At 45.7% G+C, this 27,292-nt stretch overlaps 1 protein-coding gene across 2 annotated transcripts in view; it reads right to left on the bottom strand.

The window, feature by feature from the left end:
* IFNGR2 (interferon gamma receptor 2) overlaps positions 1 to 27,292 on the bottom strand; it is a 79,796-nt gene that overhangs the window by 24,001 nt on the left and 28,503 nt on the right. For both annotated transcript variants that reach the window (XM_033949226.1, XM_033949225.1), the window contains 3 exons: positions 12,437 to 12,609; positions 11,235 to 11,371; positions 4,894 to 5,038 (listed from right to left, as the gene is read on the bottom strand). In XM_033949226.1, coding sequence (XP_033805117.1) covers positions 4,894 to 5,038; positions 11,235 to 11,371; positions 12,437 to 12,609 — 455 coding nt within the window. The remainder of the gene's footprint in view (positions 1 to 4,893; positions 5,039 to 11,234; positions 11,372 to 12,436; positions 12,610 to 27,292) is intronic.

Here is a 27,292-nt window from a genome sequence, read left to right as displayed (position 1 = left end):
ATGCCGATATGGAGGGATCCGCACCGAAAGGGGGTCCTCCTGCACGGTCATCGCGTTCCTTCGTGGTCGAGTGCTTCTGCTTGGTAGCTTTGGGCACTTTTATGACCACGGGAGGAACAGTGGAAGGCGGTACCTGAACCGAGGAGACGGGAGCAGGAACCGATGCTGAACTCGATGCAGAAGCCGGTGTGAACGATGCTGGCTTCACGATGCTCGATGCATGAGTCGCAGATGCAGGCTTCGAACAGACCGGTGAAACATCTGTCGAGGTCGAAGCAGATGGCTCCTTAGAAGACTCCATCTTAAACATGGACTCCCAAAGTAAGCAGCGCCGTTTAAAAGAGCGCGCTGTGAGCGTGGAACAAGGCCGGCACGATTTCGGAACGTGTTCTGGACCAAGACACTGAAGACAGCGCCGGTGTGGGTCCGTCAACGAAATCGCACGCTGGCACTTGCTGCACTTTTTAAAACCGGTGATAGGCCGGGACATAGGCCGGAAAAGTGACGTTGCTAGGTCGAAGGAGCTAGGTCGCAGCCACGAGGCCGGCCCGGCCGAACCGCCGGACGAAATAATTGTAACTTTTTTTTTTTTTTTTTTAAATAGAAATAAAAGTCAAAGAAAGTAAGTAAAACAATAAAACGCGGGGAAAGAAGGCAAAATACTGAAATTTCAGTCAGCGCAGAATTGAAGAGAACTTCTCAGCTCCGCGGAAAGAAAAGAACTGAGGAGACGCGCCCGGTACATCGGGCGGGAAGGCACTGGCGCATGCGCGGTGCGGGCATCTCGAAACTTCTGAGTTTCTTCAAGCAAGACATGCTTGCAAGATGTCCGTATCGGGGCTCTGTCGGATGACATCACCCACTAGTGAGAATACCTGCCTGCTTGTCCTGGGATAAAGCTTTGTACCATTTTTATTCTTTTCTTTAGTCTCACACTCACCCAAGATGCTTAAGAGGTCACACAGTTAACAGTAATACAAAAAATACAAACATATAAATATATAGAACCACAAGGATCCCAGATATTATGCTGATCTATACATTCCACTAAAATAATCCCTCACTTCAATTATATTTTGATAATTAAAAAATAAAAACTCATTTAACCTGACACTTCTTCGTCATAGAACCTGATTAGAGGACCTAACGATAGGTGAACCTCACTGATCACATAAAAACTAAATTATGAGAATGTAGTTCTTCATACTGATAAACTCCATGCATTAATACATTTGTTTTGTTTCTAGATTTTACCCTTAAAGATGGGGCAAATGGACTCTCACCCCAATATGACAAAAAGAAAAGAGTAGCTGCCAATATCAGCTTAACTTGATAAATCATCTCTATTAGAATTACCGGTGTCAGGTCAAAAGCGCGACGGGACAAAGGCGCACCCAGACAATTGAGTGCAGCGCGGAGGTGCGCGCCGCTCTAAATTACTGTTTTTAGGGCTCCGACGGGGGGGCGTGGGGGGAACCCCCCCCACTTTACTTAATAGACATCGCGCTGCGTTGTGGGGGTGTTGTGGGGGGTTGTAACCCCCCACATTTTACTGAAAACTTCACTTTTTCCCTGTTTTTAGGGAAAAAGTTAAGTTTACAGTAAAATGTGGAGGGTTACAACCCCCCAAACCCCCCATAACGCCGGCGCGATGTCTATTAAGTAAAGTGGGGGGTTCCCCCCTACGCCCCCCCGTCGGAGCCCTAAAAACAGTAATTTAGAGCGGCGCGCACCTCCGCGCTGCGCTCAATTGTCCGGGCGCGCCTTTGTCTTTCGCGCCGTTGTCTATGAACCAGAATTACCAACATAGCAATCAACCTCACGACAAGATACTCAGCTATTAACTTTTGGTGTTGAGTGACTAGTAACCTCTCAGGCTATACATGTGGTCAAGAATTGCTAACCACATTCATCTAAAACCTACTAAATTGTCCACTGCACAAACATCCTTTGGAAGCATATTCTATAACTTTGGAATAGAACAGGGCAAAAAAATGAGTCCAAAACAAAACTACTTTGGCTCGGCCCTATTTCAGACCATTTACCCTCCTCCATTCCACTACCTTCCGGCCCCACTCTCCAGCTTGAGTTTTCAAGCAAAGTCCTAGGCTTCGTCCTAGACTCCTCCCTCTCCTTCAGTGATCACCTCAACTCCCTGGTAAAAAAATGCTTCTTTAGCCTCCATATGTTGAGGAAAGTAAGATCCTACTTTCACCATTCTCATTTCGCCATCCTCGTTCAATCCACCATCCTCTCCAGACTGGACTACTGCAACTCCCTCTATATATGCCTAACTAAGAAAAACCTCCACAGACTTCAACTAATTCAGAACGCCGCGGCCAAGCTTATTTTCACAAAAGGCAAGTTTGATCACGTCTCCCCTCTCCTCTCCAAGCTTCACTGGCTCCCAGTATACTCCAGAGTCCTCTACAAATGTGCCTGCTTATCCTTCAAGATTCTACATGGCATCCTACCCCCCGTTATCCCACTCCTTTGGAATTCCTCTAACCCACTCTCCTCTAGATCCTCCCAAAAACTGAAACTATCTTTCCCATCTACAAAAGGTATATCCCACGCAGGAAAACTTGGAACATCCCTCCCTTTTAGAACCACAGAACTCTGGAACAACCTCTCATCCCCGCTCAGAAATGTCAGCTCCTTCCAATCCTTCCGTAAACATCTGAAAACTTGCCTCTTTTCAAAAATCTAATCACCCCTCGTTCTCTAGTACCCTGTTCCCTCCCTATCTTCTTATTCCCTCTCCTATATCCATCTTTGTAGTTCCTTTCCTCCTAACCTCTGTAAACCGTGCCGAGCTCTGCGCTTGCGGAGATGATGCGGTATACAAACCTAAGGTTTAGTTTAGTTTAGTTTAGTTTAATTTAAAGATCACTATCTTCGCATTCTTCAATAGAAACACCTCTAAGAGATCTTTTTCAGAAGGTACTAGGATTATTTTATAGATATTTTATTGTAATCCGCATAGATTTTATGTGGAATAGAAATTTTAAAATAAGAACATAAGAATTGTAGCTGCTGGGTCAGCCAGTTGTCCATCGTGCCCAGCAGTCCACTCACGCAGCGGCCCTTAGGTCAAAGACTAGTGCCCTGAGTTCAGCCTTACCTGCATATGTTCTGGTTCAGCAGGAACTTGTCTAACTTTGTCTTGAATCCCTGGAGGGTGTTTTCCCCTATAAGCCTCTAGAAGAGCGTTCCAGTTTTCTACCACTTCCTTACGTTTGTACGGAATCAATCCCCTTTTAACCTTAGAGTGCTTTCTCATTTTCCCTACCTTGCCGAGGGTGAACAACCTGTCTTTATCTACTAAGTCTATTCCCTTCATTATCTTGAATGTTTCAATCATGTCCCCTCTCAGTCTCCTCTTTTCAAGGGAGAAGAGGCCCAGTTTCTCTAATCTCTCACTGTACGGCAACTCCTCCAATCCCTTAACCATTTTAGTCACTCTTCTCTGGACCCTCTCGAGTAGTACTGTGTCCTTCTTCATGTACGGCGACCAGTGCTGGATGCAGTATTCCAGGTGGGGGCATACCATGATCCGGTACAGCAGCATGATAACCTTCTCTGATCTGTTTGTGATCCCCTTCTTAATCATTCCTAGCATTCTGTTCACCCTTTTCGCCGCCGCCACACATTGCGCAGACGGCTTCATTGACTTGTCAACCAGTACTCTCAAGTCTCTTTCCTGGGGGTCTCTCCAAGTACTGCACCGACATCCTGTATTCATGTATAAGATTTTTATTACCGACATGCATCACCTTACACTTATCCACGTTAAACCTCATTTGCCATGTCGCAGCCCATTTCTCGAGCGTGTTTATGTCACGTTTCAGATCTTCGCAATCCTTCTGCGTCTTCACTACTCTGAATAACTTCATATCGTCTGCAAATTTAATCACCTCGCTCGTTGTACCAATTTCCAGGTCGTTTATAAATATGTTGAAGAGAACGGGTCCAAAATTTTGTAAATCAGGGTTGAATTCTTAAATTTCATGAACCTCTGTATAAAACAAATGGAAATGAAATACCACTATCCAACCGGTATATCAAAGTTTTGCATGAGGAGGATGAATTTTAAGAAAATTAAAACTCAATTATTTGCCAATGCCTTTTTATGTTAAGGTATATTTCAGTTGATAATCGCCTTTTAGAATTTCTAACATCAATGTATGCTTTAAAGCTTGTTTTTTGGGGTTTGTTAGTTTTTGTTTTTTTTTTAATCTTTATTGATTTTCAAACTTTGACAGTGCAATACAATTAATTGAACATAAAATACTGCATAAAACGCACTATTAACTACACAAGTAATACATAAAACAATCATTTTCTCCTATCCTCCTCCTGATTGGTAAGGCCCGACTTAGTGCAGGAAGAGGCGGACTGAGCATAAAGCGAGTGATTTCTTGCACTCGCCGGCGCTCCGGCTGTTCTCTCCAGTCTCCCCCATGAAAAACCGTATTCGTAGTTTTTCAAGATTCGTGGGGGTTCCTGGAACAGAACCCCCGCAAATATCGGGGGAGTACTGTACATGTTAATATTCCAAATGTTAACATTCTACTCTAATGGGTTTTAATTTAAGATTACTAATCGGCATCCACTTTGATATTGCAACTTAGCATTGGTTAAAACAGGGATGGGTAAAAAAAAAAAACAACAAAACCATGCAAATACATCTCATGCATATTTTATTGTGGAAATCTTGAAAACCTGACTGGGTTGTGAATATTGAGGACTGTGGTTGCCCACCCTTGAGTTAAAACCTGTCCAATGCCTTCTTGTGGTCATGGCTCAAAAGGGTAAACAATGGGTTGTCATGGTAGTCCCTCTCTGAATTGTTACTATCATTTAAAAATTTTACAAATTACAGAGCATTACCTTTGACTGTAGTTCTATTACACACTGGTTCACTAAGTGTCCCATTTTTTTCTCCTGTTGTGTATTCTGCAAACACCTGCAAACAGTACTCCGTCCATGGATCCAGATCGTTAAGTTTTACAGATGTAGAGCGTGTAGCTTTTACCTTTAAAGAAAATTAAAGATGGAGAAAAAGCTGTCACAATTATTATTCCACCACTTTTTGCATCATGGCTTCCTTTTCAGAACACACAATACAAGTCAAATAAACATGGCAGACCGCTGGTGGCTATATCCACCAATTATGCTGAAGGAGGAAATAAAAAAATCAAATGCAAATCAGACTTTCTATTCAGGTGGTTTCTAGAGTAGGCCGATACGAAAGCATTTTTGGATTTTTACCAAGAGATGTGTTTGAATTCCAGTTCTATTTTTGAATGCATTTGATAAAATGTTACCCCAGACAAGGGTGATCTTATCCCAGACTCCAATAGGTAGACTTATAATGCAGGCTAATCAGTCAGGGCTAAGACTTTGGGAACTAGCCTAGCCTAAGTGCCAAAGATCATTATCTTATTAGGCAGAAGACACATACATCTGCCATGTTATAATGATAACTAGCTGACTCAGCTGAAAGAAGACCTGGATAATTAGCCAAAAGCCCTAACAGAACAGGGATGTTATAACCGTAAAATTATAGAAATGATACTGGATCTTTATACTACGCAGAGATCTCAAAGGTAAGGTCCTGCACAGTCTGGTCACCTTTTTTTGGTAACTATATACATTTTGTATTTTGTCACTTTATTTTGATTTGTGTTTTAAATCTAAATCTTAGCTGTTGCGGCAGCTGCCGAATGGGTCTACAAGGGGTCCAGCGTATCGGCGAGCTTGTTTTTTTCCACAAACGAACCGATTCACCCAAAGTGAATTGGTGAATCGATTCAAATTATGAATCAGGCAGCATCTCAGCCACTGCACAAGACTTTTATGATTTTATGAATAAATTTGCATACTAACAATGTAGACAACTGTTTGGTAAGATGCCCAGAAATACTGCATCACATAAAAGCAGAAACAAGTAAATAAGAACATAAGAATCGCCGCTGCTGGGTCAGACCAGTGGTCCATCATGCCCAGCAGTCCGCTCCCACAGCGGCCCTTAAGTCAAAGACCAGTGCCCTAACTGAGACTAGCCTTACCTGTGTATGTTCTGGTTCAGCAGGAACTTGTCTAACTTTGTCTTGAATCCCTGGAGGGCGTTTTCCCCTATAACAGCCTCCGGAAGAGCGTTCCAGTTTTTTACCACTCTCTGGGTGAAGAAGAACTTCCTTATGTACATAAATGCAGGACAAAAAAAAAAGGAAATACCTGAAAACACTGCATAAAAACTGAGCTGGAAGAAGCAACCAGACTGTTTTACCACAACAGCTTTCTGAAGTGAGTTGCTTAGGAAAAAGTAAGGTCATAATCAAACTTGATGCCCCCCCAGTAAGAAATGAAAAGAGAATCAGATTTTAAAGGCAATTTTTCTAGATGTAGTAGTTTTGCTTGGATGCCTTGTACTGATCCCTGACTATAGCAACTGGACAGGTGGAAGGATGACAGGACGACGTCTCCAGCGTATTCAAAATGCAGCAATCAGGCTTCTGAAAAACCTCCTTGCCTGCAACCTTGTCTCCCAGGCTCTAACATCGGCTCACTGGCTGCCCTCAACATAGTAACATAATAGATGACGGCAGATAAAGACCCGAATGGTCCATCCAGTCTGCCCAACCTGATTCAATTTAAATTTTTTTATTTTTTTTTCTTAGTTATTTCTGGGCAAGAATCCCAAGATCTACCCAGTACTGTGCTTGGGTTCCAACTGCCGAAATCTTCGTTAAAACCTACTCCAGCCCATCTACACCCTCCCAGCCACTGAAGCCCTCCCCAGCCCATCCCCCACCAAACAGCCATACACAGACACAGACCGTGCAAGTCTGCCCAGTACTGGCCTTAGTTCAATATTGAATATTATTTTCTGATTCTAGATCCTCTGTGTTCATCCCACGCTTCTTTGAACTCAGTCACAGTTTTACTCTCCACCACCTCTCTCGGGAGCGCATTCCAGGCATCCACCACCCTCCCCGTAAAGTAGAACTTCCTAACATTGCCTTTGAATCTACCACCCCTCAACCTCAAATTATGTCCTCTGGTTTGTCTTCAGGGGCCTGATGCTAGTGTTTAAATCCTTGCAGAACATGACGCCAGCTTACGTAATAATAATAATAATAACAGTTTATATACCGCAATACCGTGAAGTTCTATGCGGTTTACAAAAGATTAAGCAAAGGTACAAATTGATTGACTTTAAGAGGGGTGGAAGAAAGAGAATTAATAGGACAGGAAATCCATTGTTGAGGAGAAAGTGATCAATAGGACAAGTTGATCGCTATTGAGGGGAGAGAGATGAGTGGATCAGTTGTCTAGATGCTTTAGGAACAGGTGTGTTTTTAGACGTTTCCTAAATTCCTCATAAGTAGTGGGCGAAAGCAATTGTTCTAGGTCTTTACGGTAAAATTATGGTCTTACCTGTTAATTTTCTTTCCTTTAGAAGCAGCAGATGAATCCAGACTAGTGGGTATAGCTCACATCGACCAGCAGGTGGAGATAGAGAACTGATTAACAGTTGGCCTTAAAGCCTGGTGTTCCTCTTGTTACTTCAGTTATGCCTTTTGCCCAAGCAGCCCGAAAGGAGCATGAGCATCCACAAAACTTCATTCCAGTAGAAAATGTGCCCCTAAATAATACAATTACCAACCATATCCCAACTGAAACCATAAACAAACACCCTACACACATACAGTGCACTTGGGGAGGGGCTCTGGATTCATCTGCTGCTTCTAAAGGAAAGAAAATTAACAGGTAAGACCATAATTTTACCTTCCATAGCAAAGCAGCAGATGAATCCAGACTAGTGGGATGTAGCAAAGCAAACTCAAACCGGGTGGGACGCCAACGCCGCCTCCGCCAGTACCGCAGTGCCAAAACTTGCCTCCGCACTGGCTGCTACGTCTAAGCGATAATGCTTCGAAAAGGTATTACCCGACGACCAAGTGGCCGCTCGGCAAATTTCCTCCAAAGACATCCCCCCGGACTCCGCCCAAGACGTAGCCAATGCCCGAGTGGAATGAGCATGAAGGTGCTCCGGTACTTTCTTACCTGTCAACACATAAGCCGAAGCAATCGTCTCCTTGACCCAACGCGCAATGGACGCTTTAGACGCCGCCATCCCCTTGTTCTTATCCGCGAACAATACAAAGAGATGGTCCGACCTACGAAAATCATTCGTCACCCCCAAATAATGGAGAAGCATACGCCGCACATCCAGTCGACGCAAAGACAAAAATCGTTTACCCCAATCCTCCTTCCGGAAGGACGGGAGGAATACACTCTGGTTCACATGAAATGAAGAAATCACCTTAGGCAGGAAGGACGGCACCGGCCGCACTGACACCCCCGTCTCAGAAAAACGTAAAAAGGGTTCTCTGCAAGAAAGCGCCTGAAGCTCCGATACTCGCCTCGCCGAAGCCATTGCCACTAAGAACACTGTTTTCAGCGTGACATCCTTCAAAGTGGCCGCTGACAGGGGTTCAAAAGGTGCCCCCTGCAACCTCCCCAGGACGAGTTTAAGATTCCAGGAAGGACAAATTCGCCTTACCGGCGGGCGGATATGGTGAACCCCTTTGAGGAAACGGACCACGTCCGGCTGCGACGCCAGCGACGCGCCAGCCACCCGGCCCCTGTAACAGGCAAGGGCCGCCACCTGAACCCTTAAAGAGTTATAGGCTAATCCTTTCTCTACGCCTTCCTGCAGAAAGGCAAGAATAGCCGCCAGAGATGCATGGAAGGGCACGATTCCCTGTCGACCGCACCAAGCATCAAAAATCTTCCAGACTCTCGCATAGGAGGTCGAAGTCGAAATCTTCTTAGCTTTAAGAAGCGTGGCAATCACCTGCTCCGAATAGCCCTTCTTCTTTAGCCTTGACCGCTCAAGAGCCAGGCCGTAAGACCAAAGCGGGCCGGATCTTCCATCCAGATTGGGCCCTGAGTTAGTAAGTCCGGAGTTACCTGGAACGTCACCCGATTGCCTACTGAAAGCTGAACGAGATCTGCGTACCACGGTCGACGCGGCCAATCCGGAGCCACCAGGATCACCCTGCCGTGAAAGAGAGCGATGCGTTGTAATACCCGCCCTATCATGGGCCAAGGCGGGAACACATACAGAAGGGAATTTGGAGGCCATGGGAGGGCCAACGCGTCCACCCCCTCCGAGCCCTTCTCCGTGCGCCTGCTGAAGAAGCGAGGCAACTTCGCATTGCGGGACGAAGCCATGAGATCCAACTCTGGCAACCCCCACCGACGGACTAGCAGGTCGAACGCTCGAGCCGACAATTCCCACTCGCCCGGATCTAGAAGATTTCTGCTGAGGAAGTCCGCTTGCACGTTTTCGTGACCTGCAATGTATGCCGCCGACAGAAGCGGAACATGCCCTTCTGCCCACTGAAACAATTTCCTTGCCTCTTCGGCCAACTGCGGACTCCGAGTGCCCCCCTGACGATTGACATATGCGACCGCCGTGACACTGTCCGAAAAGATTCTGGTCGGCCTGTCCTGAATCAGGGACTGAAAAGCCCTCAGCGCCAATCTGATCGCTTTTAACTCCAACAAATTGATGGGCCCCACAGCGCGAGCACCGCTGAGCCGCCACTGCTGCCATCGCTAAAACCGGCGCTTCAAAAAAAACTTTTTTTTTTTTTTTTTTTCACACGCGCGGCCCCACGCCGCCGACCGCTGACTCCGCCCCCCCCCGCGACCGCCGGAACGAACACGAACGACCGACTGACTAAAGAGGAGGCAGACAGCAAACACAGTAACTCACCAACCGGTCCCCGTTCTAACTGCAGTCGGGTTACAGCTGGTAATCGCACTGCAAGCCACACAGCATGGCTCAGCACAAGCAGGAAGACGCTGTTTGTTTTTTTTGTTTTTTTTGTACTGGAATGAAGAACTCCAAGACGAACTTCCTGCAGTGGCCCAAGAACCCACTCAAACCAATGGAGGGGAGGGTGGAGAAGGGACCTGGGAGGGCCCAGGTGTAGCTCCCAAAGCCGGCACCGCTCAGCCAGGCACCCCTGTCCTACTGAAGAGACCGAGTCTCAACAGAGGAAGCCACAGGAACACCACCAAACCGGCCCCAGCCAGAATCCAGGAGCTAGTAGAGTAAGCTCCATTCCTGCTGGGAGATAGAGCAAAACTGAAGTAACAAGAGGAACACCAGGCTTTAAGGCCAACTGTTAATCAGTTCTCTATCTCCACCTGCTGGTCGATGTGAGCTATACCCACTAGTCTGGATTCATCTGCTGCTTTGCTATGGAACCCACGATGCTGCCTGGTGTGAGAGAAGGTGTTCACGTAACGACTTAAGTTTCCTCTGTATGTGCCGAACCGGTCCCTCCACTCCCAGGATGAAATATGCCTCAAAATGCCCCCTGGTCGTGCCCCTCAACTGCAAAGCAACAGTCCTGCTCCCACTTCATACCATGCCACTAGAATCGACTGCCCCCGCAGATCAGATCCTGAGAAGGACTCCTCCGCTTTGGAAAAGCAATTAAAAAAAAAAAACATACCTCTTCATCTAAACCCCTACCCTTGACCGATAGTCATAGTAGCATAGTTAATGACGGCAGATAAAGACCCGAGTGGTCCATCCAATCTGCCCAACCATAAATGCTCCATAAATTAATTTAGCTTAAATGGTCCTTTTTCTTAGATATTTCTGGGTCAGAAACCCAGAGCCCTGCCCAGTAGTGTGCTTAGGTTCCATCTACTGGAGTCTCCATCAAAGCTCACTCCAGCCCATCTTAACCATCCCAGCCATCGAAACCCTTCCCAGCCCGTCCTCAACTGAATGTCTATATAATCTACAAAGAAATGTATATTGGTACCAGAACCAGTACGTGTCACATAAGGATAACTTGCATCATACACTGTAACTTTCTGTTGTCAAATTAGGATATAACTTGTACTGAAAACCTTGCACCATAAGGATAACTAAAGCAAATTGTAACCAGCAAATTGTATATTATGCATATTAATATAAGACCCTAGTATGTATCAAGTTAGGATAAAAACTTATATCGTAAACTTGTGTAGAAATGATGTATGTTTAAACCTGTAACCCATTCTGAGCTCCTAGGGGACAACAGGATAGAAATCGAATGAAATAAATAAACAAACAGCAAAATAAAGCAAGCAAAATGTTTTAGGTATTAAAAGGAGATATGTAGCAACTCAAGGATTAATATTCCATGTCTTACCTTTTTTTCTGCATTGTTTTTCCAATAATACACATAATAATTTAATTCAGAAATCTTGTCAAAGGGAGGAGAAAATGCAACAATAAGTAATCCAAAATCTGACGTGACTTTAACTGAAGTCGGAGGTCCCACAGTTGCTGAAAATTAACATAGAAAAATGAAGTTGGTTGGGAAAGACCATAGTTTACTTTTTTGCAAGGAAGACAATCATTAAGTTGCTTTGATGTTGCCTGGGAACCAAATGTGAAAGAGGAGAGATTGCTTCTGAATTGCCTTTTAGGGTTATACTGGTTTGTAGTTAGTTAGTTTTAGTTTTCAAATATATTTCATTGAAAAAGCCAACAGTTTGTAATACAGACTAGTAAAAGCCATCTTTTTGTTGTTCAGATGAAAAGGTCTCACTAAAAATATATGTGAAAAAAACAAATTATTTTTCAAGTAAGGTGATTTACACAAACTTAAAGCACAGGACCGAGTATGGCTATTCTTATGTTCTTAGGTACAAGAGCATAATTGCCATACTGGGTTAGACCAAAGTTCCATCAAACTCATTATCTTGTTTCCAACAGTGACCAATCCAGGTCACAAGAACCTGGAAAGATTCCAAAAAGTAGCAAGATGCTACTTATTCCAAGGAATTGGGTTGCGGACTTTACCTCCAGGATTTTATCCAAACCTTTGTTTAAAAACTCAGCTAAGCAGGGTGCCATAAGAGTACAGACACCTTAGTACTTCTTTTCATTAAGCACTGTTGGGTTTGGGTGATATGGCAGGGGGGATAAAATGTGGTGAAGATGCCAAAATGAAAATGCACTGTAAACGCTGCAGTGGTGCATCACGTTTTTCTGGATTTATGGTTCATTTTTGTGTTTCAGCTCTGTTTTGCAAAATGTGAATTTAATAAACAGATTTAAATTTAGAAAGTGTTTTTATTTTTATTTTAATTGCAAATCGCCCCAAGCTTGTAGCTGAGGCGGTCTAGAAAAATTTGCATTATTATACATTATTTCTTCTATCTTAATTACACTTTAGAAACATGTTAGTGCAACTCAAAGTTGATCACCTTGAGTTATCATACATTAACCTGGGTGAAGCTTCCTCTCCTGTGGCTTCTAGGTACCTCATCGTGTACAACTGTAAGCTGGAGCTGGAGGCGAAGCGACAAAGAGCCAGCGGAAAGAACAAAAAGCAGAAGTTCTTACTGTCTCGGGATGCTTGAAAATCCGTCGTGTTCACCCATTCGGATTCAAGTTGGTTGTTTACTGTCCGAACACGCAGAAAAATTCTCCAAGTGTTTGGAAATGCATTTGTAAAATTGCACTGTGTTTCTGTGATTTTTGAGCACTTCATTTTATACCAGTCTTTTGTACCATACCTGCCAAACAAGATTTAAAAAAAGTTTGTGAAATTCATTGTCGTTGACCCACGCCAGTCATCATATCTTTTTAATAGCAAATTTTGAAAAGAGAGGCCAGACAAAACCCAACATCTAAAACACTCAAATCTGAATAAGATGAAATGTAAAAAAGTTATCAATTAATTTCCTTTTCTTTAGTTCTGCCATAGCAGTCCAGATTAAGTGGCTTCCTCCCCTTGCCAGCAATGTTTTAATATTTTGTTGTTGTTTATATTCAATTATTATGTTCGCTGCCAAGTACTTTTGGATTATGCAGCTAATAAAATGTCTCTGTTTCCACCACCTCTTCCGGGAACAGTCTCCCGCAAGAGGTGGTGGAAACATAGACTGTGTCTAAATTCAAGAGGGCCTGGGATAGGCACGGGGGATCTCTCAGGGAGAAAGAGATAATGGTTACTGTGGATGGGCAGACTAGATGGGCCATTTGGCCTTTATCTGCCATCATGTTTCTATGTTAAATAAATAACAAGCTTGCTCAAATCTGACTTCAAGCCCTTTCTATAGGGGGCTTGTGCTGCCTTCTGCTTTAAGAACCCAGGTTAAAAACTCAAAGACAACAGAAAATTATTATTTTGTTCAAAGTTTTCAAAGCATCATCAATGCACCAGATGCAGCCACAAATGTTAACTGCTTTTATTTTAAATTTGAAAGGCAGTGTATCAAGACTTATCCTATATAATAAAACGCTAGCCGCGCATGCACACTCAGACCTGCGTGATCTGTAATCCCTGATCCGTGATCTGTAGGTCCGTGGCCAGAGTGCGTATGCGGCGGCTAGACAAAGCGGGAGAAACAGACTCGAGCGCTGTGGCCGACTCACGATGGGAGGATGCGCCGCAGCAAAGTGCTGCACAGGTACTGGAGGGGGAGAGACATATCGCTTCTGCACCGGTACAAACATCCCTCCAGCGTTGGCAGCCGCTGCACGCTAAACAGGCTGCTTCATGACTTTCTCCTGCAGTTGAGTCCCTCTGCCGCGTCACTAATGATGTCATCAATGACGCGACAGAGATACTCAACGGCAGAAGAAAGCCGCGAACCAGCCTGTTTAGCGTGCTGCGGCTGCCAACGCTGGAGGGAGGTTTGATATTAAAGTCATCTTGCTGGGAGGGTCGCAGAGTCAGCAGGGGTTGGGCTGGGAGGGGAGAGAAGCGTCTGCCTCGGGTGCTTCAGGCAGCAGCAGCGTTTACAATTCGCTGCTGTTGCTGGCTTCAGCCTTCCTCTCTGGCCGGTCCTGCCTACTTCCTGTTTTCATGAAGACAGGACCGGCCAGAGAGAAAGACCTGAAGCCAGCAACAGCAATGAATTGTGAATGCTGCTGCTGACCAATGAAGTAGTTAAATGAGGAAAGGGAGCAGAGGGGGAGAGAATGGCTTGGAGGGAAGGAGGAAGGCCAAGGCAAAAGGAAGGAGGAGATGGAGAGAGGCCATATGGGACAGAGAGAGAGAGGGCGGACACTGGATGGAAAGAGAAGAGAGGGCAGTGAATGGAAGGGGCAACATAGAGGGTGAACAGTATTCTAGCACCCGTTAATGTAACGGGCTTAATGACTAGTTAAACATAAAACTCTCTCCTTGCAGAGATGAGATAATATCTGAAAACAAAAGGTAACACTAGCCCCAAATAACTTCAAAATGGGCAACAGGGCACTTGCTGTGTTTTCTGCACTCGCTGATCTGTGAATTCTCAGCTGCCATGGTTTCTCTAGGTGAGTTCTGAACTGGTCTGGCACCTTCCTCATCACTCACACCAGATCAGTCCAGACAAGTGGACCTAAGCTCTACCTAGACTGGGCAGGAGGAAGCCAAGACAGCCCAAGGCTAAGACTCTGAACAGCCAAGCTTGAGTCATGTAAATGGAGGTAAGGACTCTATCTTGCCTTAATCTTCTCAAAACAGATTTGGGCTCTGCCTACAAGAACTTCTGTCCCCTCCATCAGATAACTCATGGTTACAAACTCTTGATGATATGGGCTTGATGCAATCACCTTCTTGACTCCTCCAGAAATTAATGCTTTAGAGACTGCTGTGTTATTTTTGAGATTCACAGCCAAGGAAGCTTACCTGGGAGCCTATAAGGGATTAATTAAATTTCTGTATATCACATTATTCTTGTATTTTCTCATAGCATAATCTTTTGTTAACCGCATTGAACTAAGGGTTATGTGATCTAGAAATTTGCTATTATGTTACAAACACACTCACTTAAAATGGGAGTATCTAATTAGTATAAGCAAAATTCTCTTATCCAACAATATTCTTCTAAAAAGAGAATCAAAAAAGAGTTTAAATACAATGAAAAATATTTAATACATTATGCTTAATGACAACCTACATATATTGAATAGTGAGTACAGGGCATCTGATCAAACTTCAAGCACTCCTCCTTCTTTATCAATAAACAGTTCAAATAGCAGCAAAAAATAGCAGTATTCAATAATAGAAGTAGAGGAGTACTTATCTTCGTTGAAAAAAGTTTTGGTAAAGTCCTGGACTCAGCTACAAATCCAAAGTGCTTAGTGCTCTCCAATCATAACACCCACAGACAAACGCAAAAACAAAACTTCCCATCAGTCCATAGTTCATCAGTGCAAAAATAGTTCATAGTCCATCACTCCAAATCAGTCCAAATCCATACAGTTCATTTTATTAAAATCCAGAAACTTCCTAGAAGAGACAATTGATGATCTTACTAAAGAATTTGAATCTAAATTAGGGGTGTGACAAGAAATAGAGGATGCAGAAGATTATGAAAAACACTATTCTGAACATAATCAAGAAAGGATAATTATAGGCAAAGTATTAGAGCTCAAAAAGTAGCTAAGTTTCGTTGTGATGAATTGGATTACACGAAAGGATATGTTTATCCTTGGATGGATCATTATAGGAAAAGTCGTCGGAATCGACCTAATAAAATAATCACCTTTATTAATTCATCCATCGAATCATTGGTGGAGAATTTAGGAACTAAAACTTGACCGGTTGCACAACCCCCTAGTATAACTGATTCTAATGTTCTTTCTCAGTCTTTTTTACGGATTTGGACTGATTTGGAGTGATGGACTATGAACTATTTTTGCACTGATGAACTATGGACTGATGGGAAGTTTTGTTTTTGCGTTTGTCTGTGGGTGTTATGATTGGAGAGCACTAAGCACTTTGGATTTGTAGCTGAGTCCAGGACTTTACCAAAACTTTTTTCAACGAAGATAAGTACTCCTTTACTTCTATTATTGAATACTGCTATTTTTTGCTGCTATTTGAACTGTTTATTGATAAAGAGGGAGGAGTGCTTGAAGTTTGATCAGATAGAGCCCTGTACTCACTATTCAATATATGTAGGTTGTCATTAAGCATAATGTATTAAATATTTTTCATTGTATTTACTTTTTTGATTCTCTTTTTAGAAAAATATTATGTTACAAACACCAGAATTCATCCCTATCCTTCCCTATCTCATCTGACTTTCTCATAGTCAGAGGAAATGAGTCTGAATTCAGGCAGAGGAGAGATACTATCCTCCAAAGGTAAAACAGAGATAGTTATCCTATGAAGCACAAGAAGAAGAGAAGTAAGAACCCCAGGATTAAGTTCAGGTTCCAAGAAGAGAAGAGAAGAGCAGATCACCTAAAGCAGGGCTTGTGTGCTTTTCTGTCCCAAGGAAAATATTCAGAGAATAGCAAGGGAATGTGTCTGACAATGTCCTTTGAAATAGTCAGACCTGGATCCTACCCTCTATAACAGGTAGCAAAAGAAAAAGGGAAGAGATCTTGCCTCAAAAAGTAACAAACCAACAGAGAAAAGGCAAGTAAGATGTCTCAATCAACCAACAATGTATTTATTGACATAAACCAGGGGTCTCAAAGTCCCTCCTTGAGTGCCGCAATCCAGTTGGGTTTTCAGGATTTCCCCAATGCATATGCATGAGATTTATGTGCATGCACTGCTTTCAATGCATATTCATTAGGGAAATTATGAAAACCCGACTGGATTGCGGCCTTCAAGGAGGGACTTTGAGATCCTGACATAAACAGTCTTATCAGGTCCCAACTAGGATCCCAGTTTCGGCAGCATAAACTGCCTTCCTCAGGGGACATATAGACAATGAATGGATCTAGGAATGTAAAATTAACAGCAGCGAATCGTTTTGGCGGCTTCAAACTTACTACGCTGACTGAGTGTATGGTTGCAATTCTTGTTGCTAAAGGTAGTGCAACCAGTTATTAAGTTTAGGAGACAGTTATTTTTTTTACATGGATGATATGGGTGTTGGATAACTTTATTCCTTAAATAATGTAATAATATAACAACCATGTTATGCGTTTACTCAGGTTCCCTTTGTCTAATACAATTACCATTACTACATTTTATTTAAACAACAGAAATCATTCAAAATTCTTTATAACTGGTGTTCTGGGATCGGCACTCTTTATAGAACAGTGCATAGATTCAGAGATTGAAGATAGTAAATGCTCTTAGGAGCAGCCAAAAGTACTTGCAACAGATTTTTAATGTTTAAGGGAATCTGGGCCCTAGGCAAATGCAGTAAAGCAAATACATTATAGGGAAAAAATAAGTCTTCTTCCATTCGTAGCGGTATATACTGCTGCGTGTTGGCTACCCGATCCCCTAAGTGCCGTAAAAGGCAGGCAAAGTTGTAAGCCTGTATGTTGGGTAACCCTAATCCTCCCCGACACCATCCTCCTAACAACATCTGATATTGTAATTTTGGCTTCTCATTAGCCCAGCAAAATCTGTCAATCGAACAATTCAACTGGCTTAGGTCTGTACCAGTCAAGCTGAGCGGGAGCATTTGAAACAAATAAAGCCATTTCAGCAAAATTATCATCTTGATCAAAACTAATCCGGCTGGACAAAGATAATGGAAGATCTTTCCAATCCTCCAACATCTTGACACGTTTTATGCATCATCCTACCGATAATCAATTTATACAGCATTGGAGTGTACTTCCAAATATACAAATGAACCCTCTGCCCATTTCAATGGGAACGTAGCTCTTCACAATTCCTTCACCATCTCGGATGATGGCAATGCCTCAGACTTTGCCAGATTCAATTTAAGACCCGCAAACTCCCCATACTCTTGAATCACTTCCAATAGTGCGTGTAAGGATGCCATAGGATCTTCAATGTGTACAAGCAAATCATCAGCAAACGCCATCAGTTTAAATGAGGAGGACCCCACCTGAATACCCCAAATAGCTGGCCTAGCATATATATATCCCGGATCAAAGAATTAAGTGTTAATACAAATAAAAGGGGTGAGATGGGACAACATTGTCTGGTGCCTCTACATATCGGGAAACTCTCCAATACATACCCATTGATCACAATTTTTGCCTGAGGAGAGACATATAGTGTTCTGATCGCCGAAACAAAGAACCTATCAAATCTGTAGGCATTTAGCATATAACAAATCCCACTTAACTCTACCAAACGCTTTTTCGGCGAAAACAGTAATCAACACCAACTGGGCATTCTGTTCCAGCGACAGGAAAAGCTTGCGCACACTCTTAGCTATTGTTCGTCTCTTCAACATTAACATATTATTAAAAGAGGTAGTTAAATATTCAGAAAATTTATCAGATTTTTCATACCCTTTTACTGAACCATAGTCATTCTTTAAAAAATGCACCCCATTGACCCAACCAATCATTCTGAGATTCAAGCAATTAATCAAAAATTAAGTAAAATTCACGACTGGCTAAACAGTAATAAGTTATCACTGAGCATTTCAAAATCTAATACCCTACTCTTCCCAGGAAAAGAGGGAGCTCAACTAATTTCTCCAGTCATCATTGATAACATTCCACTATCATCAGTCACAACTATAAAAATTTTAGGTGTTCTCATAGACAATAAATTAACTTTTCGACCTCAAATAAGCGCCTTAGTTAAAAATTGTTTCTATAAACTGAGAATGATACGATCATTAGCCCCTCTTCTCGACATTAGTTCTCTCAATATTCTGATACATTCACTCGTTATATCGAAATTAGATTACTGTAACTCACTTTTAAAAGGAATATATCATAAAGACTTAAAACGTTTGCAATTGATTCAAAATACTGCTATTAAGATAATTTCAGGAGCAAAGAAGTATGATCATGTAACGCCCATTGGTTGCCAGTCTCACAAAGAGTAACATATAAAATTGCCCTTTTAACATTCGGAACTCTGCAGTCAAATGCCCCAGCCTTCATAGACAGATTACTGATTCCATACGACCCACCAAGATCCTTAAGGTCCATAACTCAATTTAACCTCAACATTCCTTCCCTAAAAAATATTGGCACACGCCGTACTTCAATTTTTTCAGTTATACCCCGACAATCTGGAACTCTCTTCCATTATATTTAAAAATGGAAAAAAACTTAAAAAAATTTAAAAGCAACTTAAAATGCTTCCTTTTTAACGCTTTTAATTGGAAAAAAAAAAAATTAAAAACAGAGGCTCATTTTAGAGATCAAATAAATAATATTTGTTTTTAATTCATACCCATTTCCCTAATTCCTTTTGTTTACCTTAAATGTTTCTTACATTTACTTTATCAATTGTATTTCTTACCCTCTTTACCACTTGTGTCTATAGCATGTCTGCCTATAATTACCTAGTATGTTTTGCCGTCAGTCATGTCGATTATAGAAAGTTTGTATTAAATGTTTTATTTACTTTTTTACTGTAAAGTTATTTTTTATTCTGTACAACGCTTTGAAGAAACGAAAAAGCGTTTAATCAAAAATTGAATAAACTATAAACTATGAAAAAAAGAAATTAAGCCACAGAAAATTATAATATTCAATAATACAGGTCTAAGTAACCCAGAAAATAAAACATACACAATACAGTAATTATCAGGGTAAGCAAAAAGAAAAGCTTTCAGTTTCTTGTGAAAGACGGAAATTGTATGAGGAAGTGACATCACAGCTCTGGATGGCAACCTGATCCCTGAGCTCCTGCTTCCCCACCCACTTAACTTGCTAAATCCCTTGCCGCCCACCTCTGCATTAGTCTTACCCATGCTTCTGAAATGTTAGAGAAAGCACAGTTACTTACCGTAACAGGTGTTATCCAGGGACAGCAGGCAGATATTCTTAACGCATGGGTGACGTCACCGACGGAGCCCCGGTACGGACCTTTTTAACTAGAAAGTTCTAGTTGGCCGCACCGCGCATGCGCGAGTGCCTTCCCGCCCGACGGAGGAGTGCGTGGTCCCCAGTTAAGATAAGCCAGCTAAGAAGCCAACCCGGGGAGGAGGGTGGGTCGTAAGAATATCTGCCTGCTGTCCCTGGATAACACCTGTTACGGTAAGTAACTGTGCTTTATCCCAGGACAAGCAGGCAGCATATTCTTAACGCATGGGTGACCTCCAAGCTAACAGAGAGGGAGGAGGGATGGTTGGCCATTAGGAAAATAAATTGTGTAACACAGATTGGCTGAAGTGTCCATCCCGTCTGGAGAAGGTATCCAGACAGTAGTGAGTAGTGAATGTGTGAACTGAGGACCAAGTGGCCGCCTTGCAGATTTCCTCGATGGGCGTGGAACGGAGGAAAGCCACAGAAGCAGCCATAGCTCTGACCCTGTGGGCCGTGACAGCACCTTCCAGTGAGAGACCGGCCCGAGCATAACAGAACGCAATGCAGGCAGCAAGCCAGTTGGAAAGCGTCCATTTGGAGACAGGACGACCTAGACGGTTAGGGTCGAAGGACAAAAGGAGCTGAGGAGATGAGCGGTGAGCCCTGGTACGGTCAAGGTAGTAAGCAAGGGCACGCTTACAGTCCAGCATGTGCAATGCCTGTTCCCCAGGATGAGAATGGGGCTTAGGGAAAAAGACAGGCAACACAATGGACTGGTTGAGATGAAAGTCCGAGACCACCTTGGGAAGGAATTTAGGATGGGTACGCAGAACCACCTTGTCATGGTGAAAAACAGTGAAAGGTGGGTCGGCAACCAGTGCATGCAGCTCACTAACCCTCCTGGCAGAGGTGATGGCAATGAGGAAAAGCACCTACCATGTAAGAAATTTGAGTGAAGTTGTGGCAAGAGGCTCAAACGGAGGTTTCATGAGTGCTGATAAAACCACATTCAGGTCCCAGACGACTGGAGGAGGCTTCAGAGGTGGTTTGACATTGAAGAGGCCTCTCATGAACCGGGAAACCAGGGGATGATCCGTTAGAGGTTTTCCGAGGATAGGCTCATGGAACGCAGTGATGGCACTGAGGTGGACTCTGATTGAGGTCGACTTGAGGCCAGCGTCGGAAAGAGAGAGCAAATAGTCCAGTACGGTTTCCACCGCCAATGAGGTGGGATCGTGATGATGAAGCAGACACCAAGAGGAGAACCGGGTCCACTTCTGATGGTAACATTGGAGGGTGGCCGGTTTCCTGGAGGCATCCAGAATACGACGGACAGGCTGAGATAGATTCTCTGGAGAGGTCAGCCCGAGAGAAACCAAGCTGTCAGGTGGAGCGAGGACAGATTGGGATGTAGTAGAGACTGATGCTGCTGTGTAAGTAGAGTAGGAAACACAGGAAGAGGAATGGGCTCCCTGGAGCTGAGCTGGAGCAGGAGGGAGAACCAGTGTTGGCGAGGCCACCGAGGGGCGATGAGAATCATGGTGGCTTTGTCCCTGCGGAGTTTGAATAACGTCCGCAACATCAGAGGCAGTGGAGGAAAGGCATAGAGGAACCGATCCGTCCAGTCGAGCAGGAATGCATCCGGGGCCAGACGATGAGGAAAGAAGAGTCTGGAACAGAACTGGGGCAGCTGATGGTTGTGAGGAGCTGCAAAGAGGTCCACCTGAGGGGTGCCCCACCGAGCAAAGATGGAGCGGAGTGTGGGGGGATCCAGAGTCCACTCGTGAGGTTGAAGGATGCGGCTGAGATTGTCGGCCAGGGAGTTCTGTTCGCCCTAGATATAGACAGCCTTGAGGAAGAGACTGCGGGCCGTGGCCCAGGTCCAGATGCGGATGGCCTCCTGACAGAGGAGGGGAGATCCGGTGCCGCCTTGCTTGTTTATGTAGTACATGGCGACTTGGTTGTCTGTGCACAGGAGAAGAACCTGAGGGTAGAGAAGGTGCTGGAAGGCCTTGAGGGCATAGAATATGGCCCTGAGTTCCAGGAAATTGATGTGATGTTGACGCTCCTAAGGGGTCCAGAGTCCCTGAGTGCGAACTTCTCCCAGGTGAGCTCCCCATGCATAGGGGGAGGCATCTGTGGTTATGATCATGGAGTGAGGGGGTAGATGAAAGAGTAGACCCCTGGAAAGATTGGATGAGTTCAACCACCATTGAAGAGATTGCTGAAGAGACGATGTCACAGAGATGGGATGAGAAAGAGGATCGGTGGTCTGTGACCATTGGTTGGCTAGAGTCCATTGAGGTGTCCTGAGGTGGAGTCGCGCCAGAGGAAGCACATGGACCGTCGAGGCCATGTGGCCCAGGAGGACCATCATCTGCCGAGCTGGAATGGAGTGATGAAGGAGCACCTGGCGGCAGAGGTGGAGCAGGGTCCGTTGGCGGTCGGAGGGGAGAAACGCCCTCATGAGAGTGGTGTCGAGAACGGCTCCAATGAACTGAAGTCGCTGTGTGGGAAGCAGATGCGACTTGGGGTAGTTGATCTCGAACCCCAGGAGATGGAGGAAGGAGATGGTGTACTGAGTGGCTTGTAGCACAAGTGGAGACGTAGGTGCTTTTACCAACCAATCGTCCAAGTAGGGGAACACCTGGAGGTTGTGAGACCTGAGAAAGGCCGCCACCACAATAAGGCACTTGGTGAACACCCTGGGCGATGATGCGAGGCCAAAGGGTAGTGGCGGTGCTGTATCTGAAATACTGATAGTGGCGGTGCTGTATCTGAAATACTGATAGTGGCGGTGCTGTATCTGAAATCGGAGGTAGCGACGTGAATTCAGATGGATCGGAATGTGAGTGTAGGCCTCTTTGAGGTCCAGGGAACATAGGAGCCAGTCGTGTTGAGAGAGAAGAGGATAAAGCGTGGCCAGGGAGAGCATTCTGAACTTTTCCTTGACCAGACACTTGTTGAGGTCCCGGAGATCGAGGATGGGACGAAGGTCTCCTGTCTTCTTGGGAACCAGGAAGTAGCGGGAGTAGAATCCCTGACCCCTTTGGTCTGTGAGAACCTCTTCGATGGCATTGAGGAGAAGGAGGGATTGGTCCTCCCTTAGGAGGAGAAGGGACTGGGAGGAGTGGGACGCAGATTCTATAGGAGGGTTGTCTGGTGGAAGAGTCTGGAAGTTGAGAGAGTAGCCGTGGCGGATGATGTTGAGGACCCACAGGTCTGATGTGATGACCTCCCAACGGTTGAGGAAGAGTTGGAGACGTCCTCCGATTGGCTGAGGAAGAGGTAATGATGGTGGAAGACTGGCTATGCCCTGGAGAAAGGAGTCAAAAGGGCTGAGATGGTTTTGACGGAGGAAGAGGCTTGGCAGGTTGGTGAGATTGAGAGCGAGCCTGAGTGTGTTGTTGTTGACGAGGTCTGCGAGGCTGCTGTTGGGGCGGGATGAGAGGCCTGGCCGAGAACCTGCGCTGGTAAGAGGACTGTGGTCTATAAGGACGAGCAGGTGGAGCCTTCTTTTTAGGTTTTACCAGAGTGTCCCATCTGGTCTCATGTGCAGAGAGCTTCTGGGTGGTTGAATCCAGGGACTCCCCAAAAAGTTCGTCCCCAAGACAGGGTGCGTTAGCTAGGCGGTCTTGGTGGTTGATGTCAAGATCAGATACCCTCAACCAGGCCAGACGGCGCATGGCAACAGCTATGGCAGACGCTCGGGAGGTCAGCTCAAATGAATCATAAATAGAGCGCACCATGAATTTCTGCAGTTGAAGGAGGCTGGAAATTTGTTGTTGAAAGAGTGGAACTTTGCGTTCAGGGATGTATTTTTGTAGGGCGGATAGTTGTTGTACGAGATACTTCATATAAAATGAGAAGTGAAATGTGTAATTATTCGCCCTGTTGGCTAGCATGGCATTTTGATAAAGGCGTTTGCCAAACTTATCCATGGTTTTGCCTTCTCTGCCAGGAGGGGTGGAGGCATAAACACTGGAGCCCTGAGTTTTCTTTAATGTAGACTCAACTAGGAGAGACTCATGGGGCAATTGAGGTTTGTCAAAACCCGGAATTGGGATGACCCTGTATAGGCTGTCAAGCTTACGAGGAGCTCCGGGGACAGTGAGTGGATTTTCCCAATTTTTATAAAAAGTTTCCCGCAGTATGTCATAGACGGGTAACTTGAGGAACTCTTTGGGAGGTTGTTCAAAGTCTAAGGCATCCAGAAAGGCCTGGGACTTTTTGGAGTCGGACTCTAAAGGAATAGAAAGAGCCGCCGACATCTCCCTGAGGAATTTGGTGAAAGAGGATTGCTCAGGCTTGGAAGTGGTATCGGTCACTGAGGGTTCCTCGTCTGTGGATGATGCGTCCTCCTCGGTACCGGGTGGGGATTCTTCCCATAAGTCCGGGTCCCTGATATCAGTGTGCGCACGCCGAGAAGTCGGGGTGAAAGGCTCGGTGTGGCGGGTCTTAGAAAGAGACTTGCCAGAGCGCATGGAGACGGTACCAGGAGAGGAAGACTGGTGCTGATCCCGGTCCCAGGAAGAGCGGTGCCATTCTGGGACCCGGGGAGACCGGTGCCCTTCCTAGTCCCGAGGAGGATCGACCTCAGAGCGGGTCTGTACCACAGGATGAGAACGGGGTGGTTCAGCCGAGAGGACTGGCATGGAAGTGTTGAGTGGCACCGAAGGGGTGGACACCGGTGGGATGGTGCGAGGCTCGGGCCGGTCTGGTACCGAAAGAAGTGGTGCCAAGAGGGTCGGTAACAGGTGCTGGAGTTGTTGCTGCAGCTGTTCCTGCAATTTGTCATGGAGTATGGCCACGATGCGGTCATCCAGGGGTGGCACCGGGACCGCTTTTTTCTTTTTCGGTTCCATAGGTGCTGCTCCACGCCCCGATGACAAGGCACTCACCGAGATCGGGGCGGAGCGTTTGCGGGGTCAGCGTGAGGCCGGGAGGACCGGCGTCGCCACTGTGGCAGGCGGGCGCTCAAGGGAGGTGGAAGGCTTCTTAGCTGGCTTACCTGGTGCCAGCGACCCCGAGGAAGGATCGGGCGTCGTCGAAGTGGTCGGTGCCATCTTTTGCGGTACCGTCGACGTCGCTGCAGGTTCCATAGCAGATCCGGTACCGAAAAGGATGTTCTGCTGGATCTGCCGATTTTTTAAGGTGCGTTTCTTAAGTGTGGCACAGCGGGTGCAGGTGTCAGCCCGATGCTCTGGACCCAAACACTGTAGGCACCAATTGTGTGGGTCAGTGAGGGAGATCGGGTGTGCACACCGCTGGCACTTCTTAAAGCCCGGTTGAGGGGGCATGAAGGGAAACACGGCCTCCGCAAAATCAAAACCGGAGGCCTGTATGGTGACAACAGGCCCCGCTGGGGCCGGTTTCAAAAAATAGAGAAAATCGAGAGATTTTTTTTTTTTTTTGAATCGAATAAAAAAGAGAACCCGAAGTGGGGAAAAGAGAAAAAATGAGAAAAAAGCGCGAGCGGGAAGGCAAAAAGGATGTTTTCAACGGCCGTTGAAACCACATGCGTCTTCTTCGCTCCGCGGAAACGAAGAAACTGGGGACCACGCACTCCTCCGTTGGGCGGGAAGGCACTCGCGCATGCGCAGTGCGGCCAACTAGAACTTTCTAGTGAAAAATGTCCGTACCGGGGCTCCGTCGGTGACGTCACCCATGCGTTAAGAATATGCTGCCAGCTTGTCCTGGGATAAACAATATTATGGCTTCCCAAACTAAATCTATAACATATGGATCTGGAATGGCCAAATTGTCGTCCCCTCACACCCCGTCTAACCTATCCCCAACCCCCAAACTACAACACCCCCTAACTGTACTCACTTATATCCTCAGCCATAATGCCAATGACAAATAAAAAACACAGACACTTTGTTGATGGTAATAATCAGACCGCAGCTTTGCTTCTTGGGACTACCAAGAAGCAATGAACAATTGCTTCACCCCGAGCTAAAAGACATTGCAATTTTACAAAACACAATTGTATTCCCCTGACCCTGCCTTCTCAGCAAGAGCCTAGGGGGTGGTTTGGATCTCCATGCCCTTATTCTGTGCCATGGGCTTCAAGACATATTCGCTCACTTGAGCTCACTTCCCCTTAACTGCAGCCTCGAAAAAAGCCAACAGGATGCTGGGCATCATAAAGAAGGGCATAACAACCAGAACACAGGAAGTCATCATGCCACTGTATCGAGCGATGGTGCGCCCACATCTGGAATACTGCGTTCAGTATTGGTCGCCGCACCTCAAGAAGGACATGGCGGTACTTGAAAGAGTCCAAAGGAGAGCAACGAGAATGGTAAGAGGGCTGGAACACTGCCCATACGCCGAGAGGCTGGATAGGCTGGGGCTCTTCTCTCTGGAGAAAAGGAGGCTCAGGGGAGATATGATAGAAACCTTCAAGATCATGAGGGGCATAGAGAGGGTGGATAGGGACTAGAGAGCTGCACGGGAACGGGGATGACGGGGATCCCGCGGGACCCGCGGGGATCCCGCGGGTTCCCCCTTTGGGTCACGGGGATCCCGTGGGGACGCCCCCTAGGGTCGCGGGGATCCCGTGGGGACGCCTTCGAGGGTCGCGGGGTTCCTGCGGGGTTGGATCGCAGCGGGGTTGGTCGAGCCGCGAGGGTAGTCTCCTTCTTACCTGCCCTGTCGCAGCACACATCCGAACGGAAATCTTCCCGATGTCAGCGCTGACGTCGGAGGGAGGGCTTAAGCAAAGCCCTCCCTTCCTCCGACGTCAGCGCTGACATCAGGAAGACTTCCGGTCGGCTGTGTGCGGCAGGGCAGGTAGGAAGAAGGCAATGGCGTACGAAAGAGGGGGGAGGGGGCGGACCGCCCCGGAGAATGTGCACAGCCGGTCAGATCCCCCGATCGACCGACAACAGGCCCGGCCGACAAATCTCCCTGCCCTGTAGCCGCGAATCTAAATTACCTCTTACAGCAGCTTCACTACTCCAGCTGCTGTAAGAAGGTAATTTAGATTCGCGGCTACAGGACAGGGAGATTTGTCCGACCGGGCCTGTTCTGTTGTCGGTCGGGTGCAAAAGCGCCACAAAGGTGGAGGCAGGGAGGGAGGAAAGGTGGAGTGGAGAAGAAAAGACGCTTAAGGGGGGAGAAGGCCGCTGAAAGTACTGGGGAAGACAAAGGGGTGGAAAAGAACGCTGAAAGGACATGGGGTAAACGGGAGAAAGGGGGGGGAAGGACCCTGAAAGCACTGGGGAAGACAAAGGGGTGGAGAATGCCACTGAAAGGACATGGGGAAGACAGAGGGGGGAGAAGGATGCTGCCTGACAGGACATGGGAAAGATGGTGGGGGAGAAGGACACTGAAAGGAAATGGGGAAGAGGGAATGGGAAGAAGACGCTGGCAGGGAAGAAGACAGAGGTGCCAGACTATGGGGGGAGCGGAGGGAAAAAGATGGGTGCCAGACCAATTTGGGAGGGGGGAGAAAGGGAGAGGCACAGTAACAGAGCAAATGGAAGACACAGAGAGAAGAGAGGCAGTGGATGGAAGGAATTGAATGAGAACATGAAG

Source organism: Geotrypetes seraphini, chromosome 6 (genome assembly GCF_902459505.1).
Source record: "Geotrypetes seraphini chromosome 6, aGeoSer1.1, whole genome shotgun sequence".
NCBI classification, from domain to species: Eukaryota; Metazoa; Chordata; class Amphibia; order Gymnophiona; family Dermophiidae; genus Geotrypetes; species Geotrypetes seraphini.
The sequence above is the reverse complement of the archived record's forward strand: the minus strand, read 5'-3'. Positions and strand labels throughout refer to the sequence as shown.